This window comes from Arachis ipaensis, chromosome B09 (genome assembly GCF_000816755.2).
Source record: "Arachis ipaensis cultivar K30076 chromosome B09, Araip1.1, whole genome shotgun sequence".
NCBI classification, from domain to species: Eukaryota; Viridiplantae; Streptophyta; class Magnoliopsida; order Fabales; family Fabaceae; genus Arachis; species Arachis ipaensis.
Window position 1 is genome coordinate 30,771,166 of NC_029793.2, and position 18,509 is coordinate 30,789,674.

The 18,509-nt window shown below is 33.5% G+C and overlaps 2 protein-coding genes across 2 annotated transcripts; both read left to right on the top strand.

Moving 5' to 3' along the window:
• Nucleotides 1,003–6,407, top strand: LOC107618257. The gene is made up of 7 exons (XM_016320268.2): nucleotides 1,003–1,290; nucleotides 1,561–1,618; nucleotides 2,282–2,584; nucleotides 2,679–2,727; nucleotides 2,866–2,960; nucleotides 3,839–3,915; nucleotides 6,013–6,407. The coding sequence occupies exons 1-7, from the start codon at nucleotides 1,142–1,144 to the stop codon at nucleotides 6,068–6,070; spliced, it is 789 nt and encodes a 262-aa protein (XP_016175754.1). The 5' UTR covers nucleotides 1,003–1,141; the 3' UTR covers nucleotides 6,071–6,407.
• On the top strand, nucleotides 8,632–9,917 carry LOC107618258 (the record flags this gene model as incomplete). The annotated part of the gene is given in 2 exon segments (XM_016320269.2): nucleotides 8,632–8,678; nucleotides 9,402–9,917. Coding segments are annotated over 2 exon segments (203 nt in total), but the record flags the coding sequence as incomplete, so codon positions are not given.

The window sequence follows — 18,509 nt, forward strand, 5'->3', positions numbered from 1 at the left end:
TAAATACTTGAAATATATAATAGTATAATAGATATAAATTAATTAATAAATTATTAAAATTTGAAAATAATAGTTATTTTAATATAAAAACAAAATAAAATATTTATGATAGAATAAAATTAATAAAATACTTATTGTTCATGTTCTATATTATTTTAGAATAGCTAGATATTCTTAAAATGTTAGTGAAAATATGTATTTTAAATTTTTGACTATTTTTTATTTACATAGGACCGGTTCAATCAGTGGCCCACTGATTAAACCAATAACCTAATAATCCGACTAGTTTAATCACCAGTTTGGTTCGGACAACTATGATAAAAGCGCTTTTTGATTTAGCATTTTAGCTATTTAAAAGAACAATTTAAAAATAGTAACATTTGAATAAATAATTTGCAAAAAATAATTAGTACCAAATGCCAATGTGACAACACTAAAAAAGTACTGTCTAGGGTTGCCAATATATACCTTACCTGCAAATATTCAACCTAGACCAACCCATTCGGGTAGGGTTGTCTACCCGACCCGTTGTGGGTAGGGTAGGGTGCGGTGCGAGTTTGTCTATGGGTAGGATAGAGTACGGGTTTAGGGTATACCTTACCCTATCTTACCCTCATTCCTAATATATTATATAATATTTTTTTTTTTTGGTGACTATATATTATATAATATACATGTAATAATTATATATATAGTAAAAAAAAAAATGAATTTTAAACTCACAATCTTCGTCCTATAAAAATTTGAGATAACTACTAAATTAGTTGATAATCATATTATTTATAATTTTAATTTAAATTTAACTTTTTTATTTTGTATTTTATTAATATGTATGAAATTTGGAATGATTAAATTTTATATTTACTTAAAAATTTTTATTTTTTTCGAATAAAAATAGATAAGATAGGATTTAAAACTTTAAAGTGTCGATTGAATTAAAATTTTAAAATTTAAAAATATTTTCCACTTACAGTTAGAATTAGGATAAAATAGAATTAGGAAAAAATCCAAACCCTACGCTACGAGTTACCCTTGCCAACCCTAGTACCAAAAAGTCCTTTTCAAATTTTCTGTATGAAAGATAAAAAGTTTTGAATTTGAAGAGAGGGAGAGGGAGGCGCGAGAGCACTGCAATGCGGAAATGGAAGGCAACGTTAGCTCCGAACCGGAACCGGAAGTGGACTACAGTGTAATCAACATAGCATCAGACGCGTTGGATGGTTCAACGATCTTTCACACCGTCAACGACGTCGTTTCCCTCCTCCTTTACATGCATCTCCAAATCCCCTCGTAACGGCCCTCAATTTTCAATCACATCGTTTTCATTCCATCTCCTACGCAATTTCACTTTTTTCAATTTTTTTTGTTTCATTTTCCCATAATTTCGCACGTTCTGCTGTTAATTCCTTCAGTTGAATAGAAATTATTAATTAGAATGATCACTGCAATAATTTCAGTTTCATTTTTTCGGGATTGTGCACCCAAAATTCTTATTCATATATCTGCTCATTTTCGAGAAATACAAAAATTTGAGCTCTGAAGGCCATTTCGTTTATGCAGCACGGTGCAGGATATGAGCGCTGAATTTGATACATTGCATTCCGAGTATAAAGAGCTGGTATGTTCAAATTATGATTCGAATGCTTTTTGTTATACCTGGTAGAATAGTATTAGTTGCGAGTGAAAATAGTATAAGAATCCCGCTAGGGAGCCAATAGAGTATTTGTACAATGTGTACAATGGGCTGTTTATTTGGCCTCATATGAGTTAAAAAATGAACATCTAGGATAAAATACTACTAATTTCTCAAACACAATACACCCATACTATCTAGAATAACCATCCGGGTATCAGAGATAATAAACATCTAATATCCTACTGAATCGAACATTTCTAACCCCCCGATTGTATACATTGTACATATATTCTATTGGCTCCCTATACTTCCTCATAGTATAAATACGGGTAGAAACTATTATAATGGATTATTTCAAAAGTGAATTGAGATGTTTCGCTTATCTCTGAGAGAGAGAGAGAGAGTGTGTGTGTGTGTTTTTTTTCCTTCTGTAATTGTTAATTTTGATTTAATAATTATTCTTACTTCTCTATCAAATATTCACATTCATACATTTATCATATTTCCATTTTACATTCCCATTTTTTTGGTGATATTCATACAAACACATAGATATTTCCATTTTTCTATCATAATCAACCGCTAATTCCACTGCTCCATTCTAAATCCCTTACTAATTTCCCAGATTTTGATTGTTGGTCTCAGGAGTTGGCTATAGGAACCACAGCGAAAACATCATTTCGAAGACAGCAAGTGAGCAAAATGAGGGACATTAAGATGGGAATCAGGAGAATGGATAAGTTCATGAACACACTCTTGAAAGTGCAAACTGCCATGAAAGTGATGATCAGCCAAGTCCCCACCATGGAGAAGCTTGTATTGGCTCTTGGAGCTAGCCCTCTTCGGCCCCTGCACATCTATGTCTTGAACTTCTCTCATGGAGCTGCACGTACAACAGATTCAGATGATTTCGGGAGAAGTAAACTGGCAGAAGGGCTGTCGAGAAAGGTTCCTTATGCTGTTCATATTGAGAATTATGATGCATTATGCTTTGTGAGGGGAAAGAGAGTGTAAGGTTATGTGTTGTGTTTTTACTTTACAGGCAATCCGGGCATTGATATCAAAGGGTGCTGGGTCTGTCAACTATCCCGGTAGTACTTATCATTGACATTGCTTACTGACAATTGTTAATCATTAAATCCGAGTTTTCTTTATATTATCTCCTTGTTTATTTTCTTTGCTCTACCATCAGGTGTCATAATGGTTGTGCTTTACCTGCTTTTGTGCAGGTCCTCTCAAATTGTTTCTGCTGTTTAAGGCCCCTTCTTCATTCAATCAGCCTCTGCATTTTCTGCCAAAACGTGATTTTAGGTATCACAAGCAGGTAAACCATGACATACTGCATCTATGGTGTTATTGTTTCAATGTTTCAGGTGAATGATGGTATCATACTGCTTTTTTCAATGTTTGTTAGTGATGCTTGTGCTTTACTTATTTGTTAAAGCATAAAGCAGTGCTCTCTGTTTGGTGCTCTAGCTTCCTTTATTCAAATATGCCTTGTACCGAATATTCTGTTTCATATAATAGAAATTAGATGTTTCCTTTAATAATTCTAGTGGTCGGATTAGTGAACACCATTACATCATCAATTCCTTTGTCAGTTTTTTGGGTATGGAATTGTCTTAGCTATGGAGAGTTCTTTGTTAATATTATCTCTTTTAGAAAATAGTTCAACTTAGAAATTGGCAAACTTGCTTCCCTTTCAAGTTATGGATTTGATTGATGATGCTTTTGGCAGACTGGCAGTTGACTTGTTTCCCTTTGAAACCGAAACAATAGGGCATCCCGGTGCAAAGCATCCCATAATTCATAGGGTCACATAAGGGGCTCGCCCAAAGAGTGTAATGTAGGTAGCCTAACCGGTACAAGCATCAATGTTTGATTCCATGATGAGGTCTCACAGAGACAACTGAACTTACTTCTTTCTTTTTCTTTTCTTTTTTAGGGAAAAAAAAACTAATTTTGATGTAGCATGCTTATGCAGTAAAAACATATATCCTTTTATACATCTTAATACGTATGTTAGTATGATTCAGGTTTACATGGTAGTGAATTTGGTTTTGTGCTTTCAATCTTGCTTGCATATTGTTTTACTAGCAATACACCAAAACAATTTTATTGGTTTTCTTATTTGGAAGTTGAAGGCAATGGCTGTTTTACTTGTTTTGTATTGCTAGCTACTGAACTGTATTTTCACTCTAGGTTGTGCCTTTGAAGCTATTGGTTAAGTGCCGCAACCAGGTAGAGGAAGTAGCTGTTCCTTCAGAAGATATGATCTGGTATAACCACATCTAATATATAATGTATCTTGTTTATAACTTCATTTGGGTGGTTTGCCTTTTATATGTGCCTACTGCCTACGATTTGCTTGTTTATATGCTAGTAAACCATGGAACCTTAAATTTCCCGTGCTGCTCAATATAATCCCCATAATTAAATAGCATTTGGTTTCTTGCTCTCTACTTTCTAGTATATTATGATTTCATATGCCAAGCCTATATGGAAAATATAAGGTACTGTTTGAATTGTAAAACTGTTTTTTCTTTTCAATTTTATTTTCAATGTTTTATATGTTTTTCTTTCTAGATTGAGTAAAGTATTATTTTGGTCCCTAACGTTTGGGTTGAATTCTAATTTGGTCTCTAATATTTCAAACGTCATATTTCAGTCCCAAAAACTTTCAAAGGTTCTATTTCAATCCCAAAAATGTTTTAAGTGAGTTCAATGTTGTCCCACCATTAAATTTGACACAAACAAAATTCTTATATTGAAGAGCCAATAGCATTCGGTTTCAGTTTGTAAGTAAAATCGATCCTCCAACAATTACTAACTTAAAAGTTTTTCCTTTTATTTTGAAGCATTGATGATTGATAGTTAGGATTTGGAGTTTTGTACAAAAAGAAAATTGAGAAGTGTCACAAGAAGGTTTTGGTTATGTTTTACTAACACATGGAAGAATATGACTTAATTGGTAATGTTGTTAATGCCCGTGTCACTCATTTTGTTAATTATTAGTGTCAAATTTAACTTGTTTGAAACTTTTTGGGATAGAAATAGAACCTTTAAAACGGTAGGCACCAAATTAGAATTTGACCCAAATATTGAGGACCAAAATAGTACTTTATCTTTTTAGATTTTATTGTTTTTCAATTTTTTTTCTTGTTTAGAATATGAAACAGAAAAAAATTCTGCTAATCAAACAGGCCCTTATGCTAATTTGATTAGTGTTTTAGAGACACAAACATGCATATACGGAGGTAATAGATATGTTCGGAACTGCTAAAATATTAAACTCCTTTCTTTAATCACTTATTTGTATAATTGCTTTTAGAAAAATCGATTATGCAGTAGTCAGTTTGTTTTAAATACTTTATCTGAAAAGTAATTTTAAGATAATCTATTGTGTTCGAAATGTACTATTTTTAAGTGATATAATTACCAAACTGGGTATAGATTGATTCTTTATATTTGTTAATACTAGCACCTTGTCTACCACTTCGTGCTCGTCAAGCCTCATTTTTATTAATAAATTTAAAGTTATAAATTGATGATATTGAACAAATAGGTATAGATTATTATATATCATGTAATACATATGCTTTTAGATATAAGTGTATACTCTTTATTTGATACAAAAACATAAAATCAACCATGGTCTAATGGTTGTAAGGGTTGCGTAAGCAAGCATCATAACCTAAAGGTACCCGGTTTGATTGATTGATTCCCCAAACCCCACAATAGTTATTTTGGAATTACTTTTGAAAGCTTGTATGGATACGGTTCACTCACAATCTCCGGTGAGATTTAATGGTAATGGTAAAATATATATCTATAGGTACAAAAAATAAAGAAAGAATTGAAAAAAATGCTGGATATACAAGGCAATTTTCATCGTAGTATATATAGATTTGATACTTAAATTGTTAAATTGTAAATGTTGTTTTTGCTTACTGAACTATTTTTTTAGCTAAAACTTATTAGTTTGGACTACAATATATGTTTATATTTTTCCCAACTATGATTTTTTTTTCATGGTTTAAAGGTGAGTTTTTATTGATATAAATATGAAAAATGTTTTAGTTCCTTGAATTGGTAATGTGTACTTTCGCAAAACTTCTATAAATATTTAGGGAATTAAAAATTTTAATATTTATATAAATAAAAAAGCAGTTCAAAGGTGGCAAAAGATGGATTTAGGTACAGATGTGAGGTGTGATATAAAGAAGTTATTTGGTTTTATAGCCGTTTAGGGATGTAGGCTGCAACCGCTTCAATTGTAGCTGGGATTCATAGTACAGCTTCCTCAGTTCGTGATATCTTCTGTTGTATTTATTCCTCTACTATATTTATACACTTCCATCTTTTTTCCCTGGTAGGTTTCAATGCCGACATGTGATTAAAGGCCTTGCAATGAACACAATGCCGGATGAATGACATCCTCTGGTACGAGACATGAATATTTGTAAATATGGCCTATTGATTCTAATGTTTCCTTTTTAATTTTAAATTTGGATGTAACTTTGCAATGTTTGCATATTGAATGCCGTTATTATTAGTAGACCAAAGGCTGTGTAGTATACTGCAAAATTGCAAATGTTGGAGGTAAGAACCGTTCTGCCTTGGAGGAAATGCAGTATTAGAAACTTCTCCCTCAAATAGAAAGTTTGTTGTGAGAGAGTAATTTTTCAACTTGTCCCATGTTAAAAAATGTAGCAAACTAGTTGCGATTCCATTTGTGAAATTCTTAACAGGTTATTCATTATAAAAAAAATTCTATAGAATCAACCAATTTTGACCAAAAATGGACAGATTGAATTTTGGCATGCTATAATTAATGTCTGCACATACAATTTAGTATAATTTCTATTCATCTTATAAAGTATGCACACATATATTATTATATTTTATATTTTTTAGAGTTTTATATTACAAGGATAAAATTAATATTTCGAAGTTATACACCAGACAAAAAAAAATTATTAAAGATAAACAATTTTTTCAAGAAAAATGAAAAGAAATGCATAATTTCTAATGATAAATACAAAAATTTTATAACAATAAACATAGAATTCAAAAAAATTTATGAGTGATTCAAGATATATTTTTATGCTATTAATTAAAATTTGAGTTTTCTTGTGTTATTCAACTAATTATTTGTAGAATTAAAAATAACTTTCATGTTATTCAACTAAATTTTGTGTTATATTTTTGTATAATTCAATTTAAAAATTAACTTATTTGATTAAAATACTCTTTTAATGGTGAATTCCAACAAAATAAAAAAATAAAAAAGTTGAACATTTGAAAGAAAAAAGAGAATCTGAAAATATGAGATTAAAAAAAAGAGAAAATTAACCATAGAAGAATAAAAGAAAAGAGAAGATGAGATCAGGAGGGAAGAAGAAGGGGAAGAAAAATGTTCTTAGAAGAAGAGAAGAGTAGAAAAAAAAGTATATTAGAAAATAAGAAAAGAGAAAGAAAGATAAAGAAGAACAAACAAGATAAGAAAAGAAGAACAACATAATTTTAGAGAATTTGGGTTAGATTTGTTAGCTCCAAATTATTCCAAAAATTTTGATGATTAACAAGCCAAATATAATTTAGTGATTTTATTTAGAATTTGGGTTAGATTTGTTAGCTCCAAATTATTCCAAAAGTTTTGATGATTAACAAGCTAAATATAATTTAGTAATTTTATTAGTTGTTGGTGAAAATTCACTTACAGTTGTCTTCATGTGAAGTTAAAAGTTAAAAATCATTCGATGATAATTTAATCAAATATATCAAATTATTTAACAGTTCTCAGCTGTCAATTTCACATGTGAATCTTCATCTTAGTTACCTAAAGTTTGGTCAAGTGTATAATATTATAATGAATATTTTTTAAATCAATATGAAAAAATTAGGTAAAATCTGAATATTAAAAAGTGTTAAACAATTTCAAAAATCAAATATGAGTAAACATATCATTTCAGAAGCACGATAGCACATACAGAAAATTAACATGACTATTCCATGTGTTGAAAATCTTAAAGGTAGGGATCATACATCTTTTGGATATGCTTCCAAGCAAAATGAGTTTTGGCTCTAATGTTTAAAAGTGAATGTGCTCAACAAGTTAAACAATTTGAAACTAGGTTCTCTCATATGCTACAATTATAGGAAGATTTTCACATATGCTAGTCAGCTTTAGTGGCAATTTGCTATGCCATATACTATTAAGTTGCACGTGTGACTTTTGTCTTGAAGTGTGAATGTGAACGACTAAAGAAACCTCAAACCCATTAGAGAAAAGTCGAGAAAACCCAGTAACAGTAGCGGCTTCCACAACTTGGCGCAGTGCAACCCATATGTTACTATAACATAGCTAAAAATGTTCAGAGCCACAGATGATGGGCTGTTTCTTCACAGGGCCACATCACATTGTTTGGGCTATATGTATGATGAAATCATAGAGAAAGGGCCATTCTCTTATGGGCTCAATTGTTTTTTTTTTTTGTGTGAGAGCACTATACCAGATAAAAAATGTCCTCGATGGAGGACTAATGAAAGCCAAATTTACCTTTTGAATTGGGAGTTTGGGATCGAGGGGAAAAATCTAGGTCAGCCATACGGTCTTGAGAAAATCTGAGAACCGGCGATTTTTTTATCACCAGGCCGGTTTGAAGGGTTTTTTTTGTTTAATTGGATTTTTAGGGAAAAAAAAAAACATACAGAAATACCCAATACCCCCATTCCCATTCCCCTAATCCTAATCCCCCAAAAGGTAACCCTAACCTCACCTCACGGAGACACCATAGTCGTAAGCTAACCTCACATCACCGCAACACCGCCGGCCGTGTCGTGTTGTTCGTGTCGACGGACACCGTGCGACTCCAACGACGTCACCTGCACTGCGGCTCCCTCCTCTTCATCGTGGCTTATCCTTGCTCCGCGGCTCCGTTCGCCGGTTCGTCGTCACCGTAGTAGCGTTCTCTCCGTCGTGTGCGTCCTAGACTGGTTGGTTGTCTCTGTCTTCTGCCTCCTCTGCTCTGTTAGACAGGTTGGTGCTCTTCTTCTAATACAGTTGAAATATTTTAAATTTGAGCATGACTCTTGAGAAGGGATGGGAGTATGAGTATCCATCATTGATAATTTAACCAACCATTCTAGTATACATGACCTGGTTCTGTTTAGTTGTGATTTGGCTTCCCTATTACTAGCACTGCCTTCATAGTCTTGAAATAAAGATCTAAAGGTTTCTGGCTTACTGCTGTTATTCACAGTCCCAAATTGCTTGTGATCTCTCTTAATTTCTTGAATTTCTTGAGTTTGTTGAGTATGAATCTGGTTGTTGAATTTTTTGAATTTGTTGAATTTTGTAGTACGAGTCTGTTTAGGTTAATTTCTTGAATTTCTGAATTTGTTGAGTATGAATTTAGTTGCTGAATTTCTTGAAATTTTTGAATTTGTTGAATATTAGAATTTTTTTGAATATGTTTAATTTTTTAGTATAAATCTGTTTAGGTTAATATCTCGAATAGCTGAATTTGTCGAGTGTGAATCTATTTGTTGGATTTTTTGGATTTCCTGAGTTTGTTGAATTTTTTAGTATGAATCTGTCTAACTTAGTTTATTGAATTTCTTGAATTTGTTGAGTATGAATGTGTTTGTTGAATTTCTTGAATTGGTTGAAGATTTGGTGGTTGGTAGCATCATGGCTAATGACGAGTAGTGATGCTAGAGTTGTTGAGTAATTGAGTTTGTGTGATGGGTATGATTTCAGGTAAGGGAACTGCAATGGAGAATGACATCGAGTAGCAGCAAGGCGGAAGACCCGTGGAAATGGAACATGGCGATGGTGGAGATGTTTTCGCAGGCGAAAACTGATTATGCAGACGAGGGAGTATGTATGCAATTTTCTCTAATTGGCCAAGAATGAACAGGGTTGACGGTGAGGTATTGAGGTGTAAGAATATAGTTGTGAGCAACATGTAAGGATTTATTATTAACTAGGTTGTTTAATGAGGCATTGCCACGGTGTGGCTAGTGGGAAGGTAACATAACTATAGGTGTTTTTATTTTTGTGGCTCATAGATGGAGAAGGTGAGGGTGCTTGTTGGTGCAAATGTGCAATGACAGTTTTTTTAGTATTAAAGAACTGTTTAGGGACACTGAGGAGTGGTTATGAGTTGGTTAATTATGTTGGAATGATGTCGAAGTAATATGTTGCGAGTGAACTTGTTAAGTTTGCAGGCAAGTTATTTCATCCAACTCATTTTATAATTTTCATTTCTCTTGAAACCGATCTTTTATTAAGAAGTTCAAAATCCAGAAGAACTGAATTTACGGTGGTTAGCGAATTGAGCAATCATTGTTGTGGATGATATGCCTTTGGAGAAAAAAGATGCAGGAAATTAAGTAAACATGGAAAGACATATATAGAAGATAGAAACCAAAAGAGAGAAAAGAATGGGGGAATGTGTTGCTTCCCTCTGAGTTTGATCGACTCTTTTCCTCTCGCCACTAAGTTAATTTCAATGAACGCTTAGTCTTTTTAGTTGGGTTCTTGAGTTAGACTCGTGAGTTTCAATTAGTTAATTATTTTTCCGTATAGATATTATTAAAGTTAGAATCACACTTTTTTGATAACTTAAAAATTAAGAAAATTATAAAGTAGAACTCCTCTAAAACTCTTGTAGTTAGTAATTGTTAGACATGTCAGAGAGGGTAACTTACCCTTTATTATTAATAATTTGTAATTTATTTTATTTAATAATTGTTAGACATGTTTGAGAAGGTAACTTTGCCTTTATTTTTTAATAACATGAGCATAATGTGTAATTCTATGTCAGTAAATTATGAATTATGTGCATTAAAAAATAAGAAAAATAAGTGTTATGTGTTGTGTATCTATGAATTAAAAATTTTTTTGCTTATATCTGATAAATCCCAATTTTATGGTTTATCTTGTGCTTAATTTAGGGGATTTTATCACATTTATTCAATGAAATAACATGATTTTGTAATTCTCCCTAATTTTGTGCTTAAGAGTGAAAACATGCTTTTTAGGTCTTAAAATAGCTAATTTTGATTTATCTTAATTCCATTCGATGCCTTGATGTGTTTGTTGAGTGATTTCAGGTTCATAAGGCAAGTATTGGATGGAAGGAGTGAAGAGAAAGGCATGCAAAGTGGAGAACTCATGGAAAAACAAGGATTTGGAATGCATACATCGACGTGCACGCGTGACAGACGCGCACGCCTAAAGATGAGGTCGCTAGGCGACGCGTACGCGTGACATGACGTGTACGCGTGATAAGAAAATGCCAGACGATGCGTACGCGTGACCCATGCGTACGCATCACAACTCGCACGTGACCTCATAGTGAAAACGCCGGGGGAGATTTCTGAGCTTCCTAGGCCCAAATCCAACTGCTTCCAGAGGCTATTTCATGCAGAATTCAAGCTTGTGCAAAGGGGGGAGCAATTAGTTGTAGGTTAGCATCATGTAGGTTAGTTTTCTAGAGAGAGAAGCTCCCTCTTCTCTCTAGAATTAGGGTTCTTAGGTCAATTTGCATCTTAGATCTAGAGTTTAATTCTTGTTTTCATCTTATTTCCTTTAGAATTTCTTGTTTCTACACTTTCATTCTCTTAGTTTGTAGTGTTAATTTTCCTTTTATGTCTCTCTTTAGTTTTATGAATGCTCATGTTGGATTTGGATCTCTTTTAATGCAATTTGATGTTTGATGTTCTTTTATTGTTGAATTGAGTTGTTGATTTTACTTTTCTTGCATTGGGTACTGGTAGAATTTACTATTTCTTGCAATTTACTATGCTTTCCTTTTATGCCTTCCAAGTGTTTGACAAAATGCTTGGTTGGATGTTAGAGTAGCTTTTTGAGCATTCTTGGCTTGAAAAGAGGAATTAGGCAATCTTGAGTCATGAACACCCAAGTTAGGTTGCCGATCTAGAGTTGTTAGTTAATATTGTTTCTATTGACTCTAATCTCTTGTTAATTCAATTAGTAAGTTGATTAGGACTTTTGGATTGAGATTAACTAGTCTTATTAGACTTTCTTCGAGTGTGAAGATAATATTGTACTTTCTTCCATCGTCGGGGATGACGTAATAGGATAAATTCTTGTTAATTATTGTTATGAGTGACTAGGATAGAAAGCATATATTTTCAATCCTTGCCATGAATGTCTCTCTTTATTACTTGCTTTCTTTAATTGTTTGCTTTACTTTTTTTGCCATTTTAATTACTTGCCCTTTTACCAACCCACCCCTTGGATACCATAACCAATAATACGCATACCTCACTGCAATTCCTTGAGAAGACGATCCGGGACTAATACTCTCGGTTACTTTTATTGGGTTGGACTTGTGACAACCAAAATTAAACTTTGATTTGATGATCGATTATCGGTTTGAACTATACTATCAATGGAATTATTTTGTGAAATTCTGAACCGGTATAAATCTTCTTATCAATATCCTACATTAAAGTCATGTAAAAAGAATGAAAGATGTGAAATAATTGAGAACATTAATAAATAAACGAGTCTTTTGTTAACTTTGTGTCGTGTACAATTTAACAATTTAACTAAATAAATATTCATAGATGAGTAAAGTTGAGTCAAATTTGCAATCTGTGGAGTGTGTAGATAAAATAGAGTATGCTGAGAGTTGCAACCATGAAATAGAAGGAGTCGTTTATCAATTAAGTGTTTTTTTCTCGACATATAAATATTTTACTCAACTTCATTTGATGGACCCTTCTACAAGAGCTCCACCAAATACTTTGCCAAATTTGTAATGTATGTTTGGTTTTGCCATCATGGTTTTGTTGACCTATTTGCAGGAAGTGTTGTTTGACCTGGGCATTGACGCTGAAGATGTGGTTGGAGATTTGGAGTGCGATAATGGNATTTTGATAAGCTGCTCCTTAGGTGTTTTTAAAAACAGCCCTAACTTTATAAGCTATAAGCATAAACACATAAGTCTTTTTATTTCCCAAATACAAAACAAGATACTGGTGCTTTTGATCGAAAAACTTTACCAAACTAAGACTAAATATACCTTAGCATAATTGAAGTAATTTCAACTTTTACCGAAACCCGCCTGTTCAAAAAATTATAATTTTTTTTATGTTTGAAATTTAAATTGAAATTTTTGAACTCTGAAGATAAGTGGATCATCAATTATTCCTTTTTAACCAATATTATGCACTCGAAATTTTAAAATTTTTACTTTAACACCAGTCCATCATTTTTCCTAATTCACATTATTCCACCAAATAGATATTTCATGTCATGTCCCACTCAATTTTGAATATTTCTAAGACACACTTTCACTATACAGACGTCCTTAATTGAGAGAATTTTAGCTTAATTTTGCATGTTCTTACAACGTCCTGGCAAATAAAAAATTATTTGATTCTAAGTAGTCCTATTACCTCTCCTAAAGCCTAGCAACTTTTTGTTTTAAAGATCAATACCCAAACTCTTTAATTCTTGCCAACAAATTTTTCTTCACACATTATAAAGCCCACAAAATCCAACCAAAATGCATAGCCCAATTTTCGTATTGGCTACAACTGTCACCTGACGGCTCCGCTTTAGCATTGGCTTACCAAAATGACAATATCCAATGCAAGGACGCACAACAGGTCATTAAATTGATCTGCCAAGGTTATGGGTTCCACCGGTTAAAGGAGCACCCTGCACCATTCCTATTAGAGTCTACATCACAAGCTTAACACAAAATCTACATCATTCAAATTCTTTAATGTATATCTGAATGGCTCTGCACACTTACATAGCGCTATGCTAGTAAAATGGCTTGTCATACCTGAAACTTTTCACAATTATAATACAAAGCTGACAAAAGAGAAAATGGCACTGACACAAGTATAAAGTACTCGTCTTTTATACCTTCCTTAAGGACCAATGTGACAGTGGCTAGTGTAANNNNGTAAAATCCTGAAAATTAATAAATATTTGATTAATAAATTAATTATTATTTAAAAAAATTATAAAATTAAATTTGATAATTTAGAAGAGTAGAAATAATTAAAATATGAATTTTAACATTAATTTTAAAGAAATTAGTCCAACAGCAGGCCAACGACCGAACCGGTTGGACTGGGTCTAAACTGGACCCAAGGCCCAATATATAAACCAAGCAAATCAGCTCTTCTTCCCGAAAATCAATTGAGTTCCATGCTGAAACAAAGGGGGAAGAACACGAGGAAACCCCAAACTCTTACTCAAATTTCAATTCACCATATCTTCCAATCAGAAATTTCGATCGCTGCACCATTTGTGGCCACGCGACCATCGCGTCGAGCTCTATAAAATCCATCAAACAAAGTGGTAAGTACTTTGCTATTTCATATTAAGCCTTCCTCCTTACAATTTCAAAAATTTGGGTTTTGATCTTGAGAGATTATGTGATTTTGGTGTTTTAGAATTTAATTAGCTTTGGGAAATTACTGGATCTTATCCCAAATAACCATGGGTATGGTGAAGAATCATTAAATCTTGTGAATTATTGATAATTATAAACTCTATGTTGATTTTGAGTCATATTATTTAGTATTAGATTAAATTGTATGTGTTGGGATCAAATTGATAGTATTGGAGGCTTGAGATTGAACCTTAGGATCTGAGTTGGTCATTGGTGAGAAATTGGAGCTTTGAAGCCTGTGGAATAGAGGAATTTTGAGGTGTCCGAGCATTAGGGAGAAGTTGGCCAAGGTATGATTTTGGTTTCTCATAGATAAAGTGTAATGTAACGTGAAAACATAGGCTAGTTGACTATAGGTTAAGTTGAACTATGAGGACTTGTTAAAGTTTGGTAACTTTGGTGAAAATGTTGAAATTGATTATGGGCATGTGTTGAACAATGATGATGATAGTTTGATGAAAAATATAGGGCATGCGTACGTAGACACATGCATATGTATGCAAGAATTCCTTATGTTTCAACACCTTCACGTACGCATGGGGTGGACGCGTACGCGAGTTTGGCTAATTTTGTAAACATGCATACACATGATGCATGCATACGCGAGAATGCCTATTTCTCAACACATGCGTATGCGACGATGTGAATTCGTACGCGAACCTCCCCTCTATTTTGAACACCCGCGTATGTGGGAGGTGCTCGCATACGCGGTTTGGCAGAATTACATCCATGTGTATGCATGGGGTGGCATGCATATGCATGACAACCCTGTTTTGGAAAAGTTGTATTTTGTGATTTAAACATATTTTCTAACTTCTAAACCTCTATAGTTACCTTCTAAAGTCCTAAATTTAGTTCTTAACACTACTAGAAAACTAGTTATTGCAGACGGATATTTCCGACTGATTTTATCCCATAGAAATATAGACGGAATTTGCGAGGGAGTTTTTGTCGGAAACCAAAAAAAATGAATTAGCATAAATTACAGACGGAAAAATGAATTCGTCGATAATTATGTCAGAAAAATTAATTTTTTTTGTGGGAAATGGTTATCGACGGAAAATCTGTCTGTAATTAAATGAATAAAAACGCTACGTTTTATTAAATTATTACAGAAAGTAAATCTATCTGTAATTTAAAATATTCCGTTGGAAATATTGAGCTAAACCTAGGGTTGCCCGAGCTCCATTCACAGCACGCAAATCAAACAAGCTAAACCTAGCATTCCCCTCTCCATCGACGAGTTTCTTCTTCTCCTTTCCTCACCCACAGCGCCACCGCCGGCCACCCTAACCGTTGCAGCTACTTTCTCCTTCTTCTCCTCTTTTTTAAACACTGAACTAGTAGAATACAGCCCCTGTCTCTCTCGTTCTTTCTCGTTCGTAGAACAAAGCAAGCTCAAGCTCTACCATTGCCGTGCCTCTTTCTCTCCTTTTATCCCCTTTAGTTCTGGCTCGCATATCTTCTCAGCGCTATAGCCATCATCTCCTTTGCGCAAGCCCTAGCTCCATGGCGACCAAAATCGGTTCCACCTCTCTTTTTCCCCTTGTTCGAACCGTAGAGACCTGGGCATCCTTCTTTCCCTCTGCCCTGTTTTGATTGTCTCTGCTTCCAGGTTTTAGTTTCAAAATTCTTTTAATTTCTGTTGAGTTCAATTAATTTTTTTTAGTTAGTTTGATTTTAGTAATTAGTTTAGTTAGATTTATTTTTTGATTAGTGGATTTTTAGGTTGTTAAAATAGGATTAGATTAGGTTTTGATTTTGAATAGCTGAGAAATGTTTAGATTGTTAATTTGGATTGCTGAACATTGCTGAAAATTGTTAATATGAGCTTGATGAATGCTATAGTTGTCTAGAATAGAAATTTAATTCAGTTAATGGATTCTTCTATGGTAATGCTTCTTCTCGGTAGTTTTGCGTTTGGAGTATTAGCAGAATTTTCATTTCGCTTATTTAATTATTCAATTTGTGTTTGTGATTTTGTGACTGTGTGTGTGATAAACCCTGTTTTTAGGGTTTATCTTATATGGATTTTGAGGGTTTTATCGATGTTCTCACACACTTATTCATATAAAATGCATGGTTTTGTGTTTCTTCCCTAATTTGGCCTCATGATTGAAAACATGCTTCTTTTACACTAAATATGTTACATTTTAATCGTCTTCTATTACCATTCGATGCCGTGATCTGTTTGTTAAGTGATTTAGAGTTTATAGGGCAAGGATGGCCTAGAAGAGAGGAAGGAAGCATGCATAAATGGAAGGAGCATGGAAATTGGAGCTTTGGAGTTTAAGCATTGATGCGTATGCGTGCCTTACGCGTACGCATGGTTGCGCGCTACTGGGATTGGCGCGAAGAAGCCAAAGCTAGAAGCCAGCACATTCGCATGGCTGAGCCAGGACCTCATGGACGCGCATGCGTGCTTTACGCATGCGCGTGGATCGTAAAACCCTAGGGACGCGCACGCGTGCTGTATGCCTATGCGTCGGTGCTCGCACGTGATTTTTAAGTGAAAACGTGCTTGGCGATTTCACAGAGGCTGTGGGTCCAATCTGAACCAACTTTGACGCTAAAACACTTAAGAGGACCAAGGGATGAAGGAATTCTCATTCATTCACACATTTAGATATTTTTAGTTAGTTTTTGGAAGTTACATTTTGTAGAGAGAGAAACTCTAACTTCTCTCTAGGGTTTTTGCTTCTCAATTTGGAATTTTCTTGGATCCATTGGTGAGATCTATTGTCAATGCAATTCTATATTGCTTCAAGTTGTAGATCTAATTCTCCTACTCTCAATTTAGTTCTTGTTGTTCAAGTTACTTGTGGATCTTAGATTTGGATATTGTCACTTTGATTTTCAGTAATGCATTGAAGTATTTCATATTCATAGTTGTTAATTGTTTGATTGTTGTTAATCTCTTGCAGTGGATATCTTTGATTTTAGGTTTATTCTCAATTTTACAATGTCTTTCATCCTTGCTCACCAAGTGTTTGAGAAAATGCCAACTTTAGCTATGGAGTAGACTTTTCATTCTTGGCTTGGGGATTGAGATATTGGAGACACTTGAATTATCAATGTCCTTTGTTGATTATCAATTGGAAATTGCTAATTGGTTTGAATGTTACTAAAGCTAGACTTCCCTAGGGTTAGACTAGGACTTGAGAACTCAAATTGATTACTTTCACTTGACTTTCCTTCATAGTAGAAGTTAACTAAGTGAAGCAATAACTAATTGTGGTCACAATTGATGGAGATGATGATGATAGGAAGTCCAATTCTCACTCTTAGCCAAGGCTTTTATATTGCTTGATTGTCATTCACACTATTAGCTTGTTCCTTTCTTGCATTAAACTCCAAAACACCAATACAACTTCTAACCAATGATGTGCATCTTGGAGCACTCTTAGGGAGAACGATTCGGGACTAATACTCTCGGTTATTGATTTTGGATTGTGGTGACACAATTTCTTTGTTTGATGTGGAATTGCGTGTCGGTTTAGACTATACCCACGATTAGATTTATTGATAAAATTCTACACCGGCAAAAAATCTCCCATCAGTGTGTCCCATGAATGGTGAACTATTTTGTGCAGTGCGATTTTGTATAGTAAGTTGAAAATCATGAATTGTTGATCTAATCGCAATAGGTTTTTCTCTTTTATTTCTTTTTATATATATATATTTTTTATCTTTTGGTGCTTTTCAGTTTGAAACTAAATAATGAGCATGACATACTTGTAACTGTTTGTAAATTATGATAACTTCCAATTTTAATGTGTTAACATTCAACCTTAACCCCCCCAATTTTATCTATTTGTTCAGTTGTTTTGAAATCTGTTTATGTTCTTTGGATCAGGACATTCTTTCAACCTTCTTCAGTTCTTTAGTTTTGTTAATGTTAACCCTTTTTTTGTGTGTTCTGGTCTTAGTTTTGCTTGTGTTTCTTTTTCCTTTTCCAGATTATGGTTGTGTTATAATTTATCTAGGTATGCTATAAATTTTGTTGAATATTTCTCTAAATTTTGGGAAATGCAGGCAAATGGGAATCATTTCAAGGAAGATCTTTCCAACATGTGGAAGCATGTGTGTTTGCTGTCCTGCATTGAGGTCAAGATCACGACAACCGGTCAAGCGTTACTGAAAGCTTCTTGCTGATATCTTCCCCAAATCCCCTGTTAGTCTCTTATATATCAAACTTTTTTCTTTTGAAATTTTGATTAGTTACCCCGTTGACCTCATTTTTTTTAGCTACATTGTTGCTAGTTTTAGGTGATGCCCCTTATTTTACCAATCAATTAACTTTGCCAGAAATGTATATATTATTATGTAACTAAAGACATAGGTTTGACTTGGTAAAATTTTTATTTTTCGAAGAATATTTATTATTATTATTATTATTATTATTATTCAGAATTAAAGAG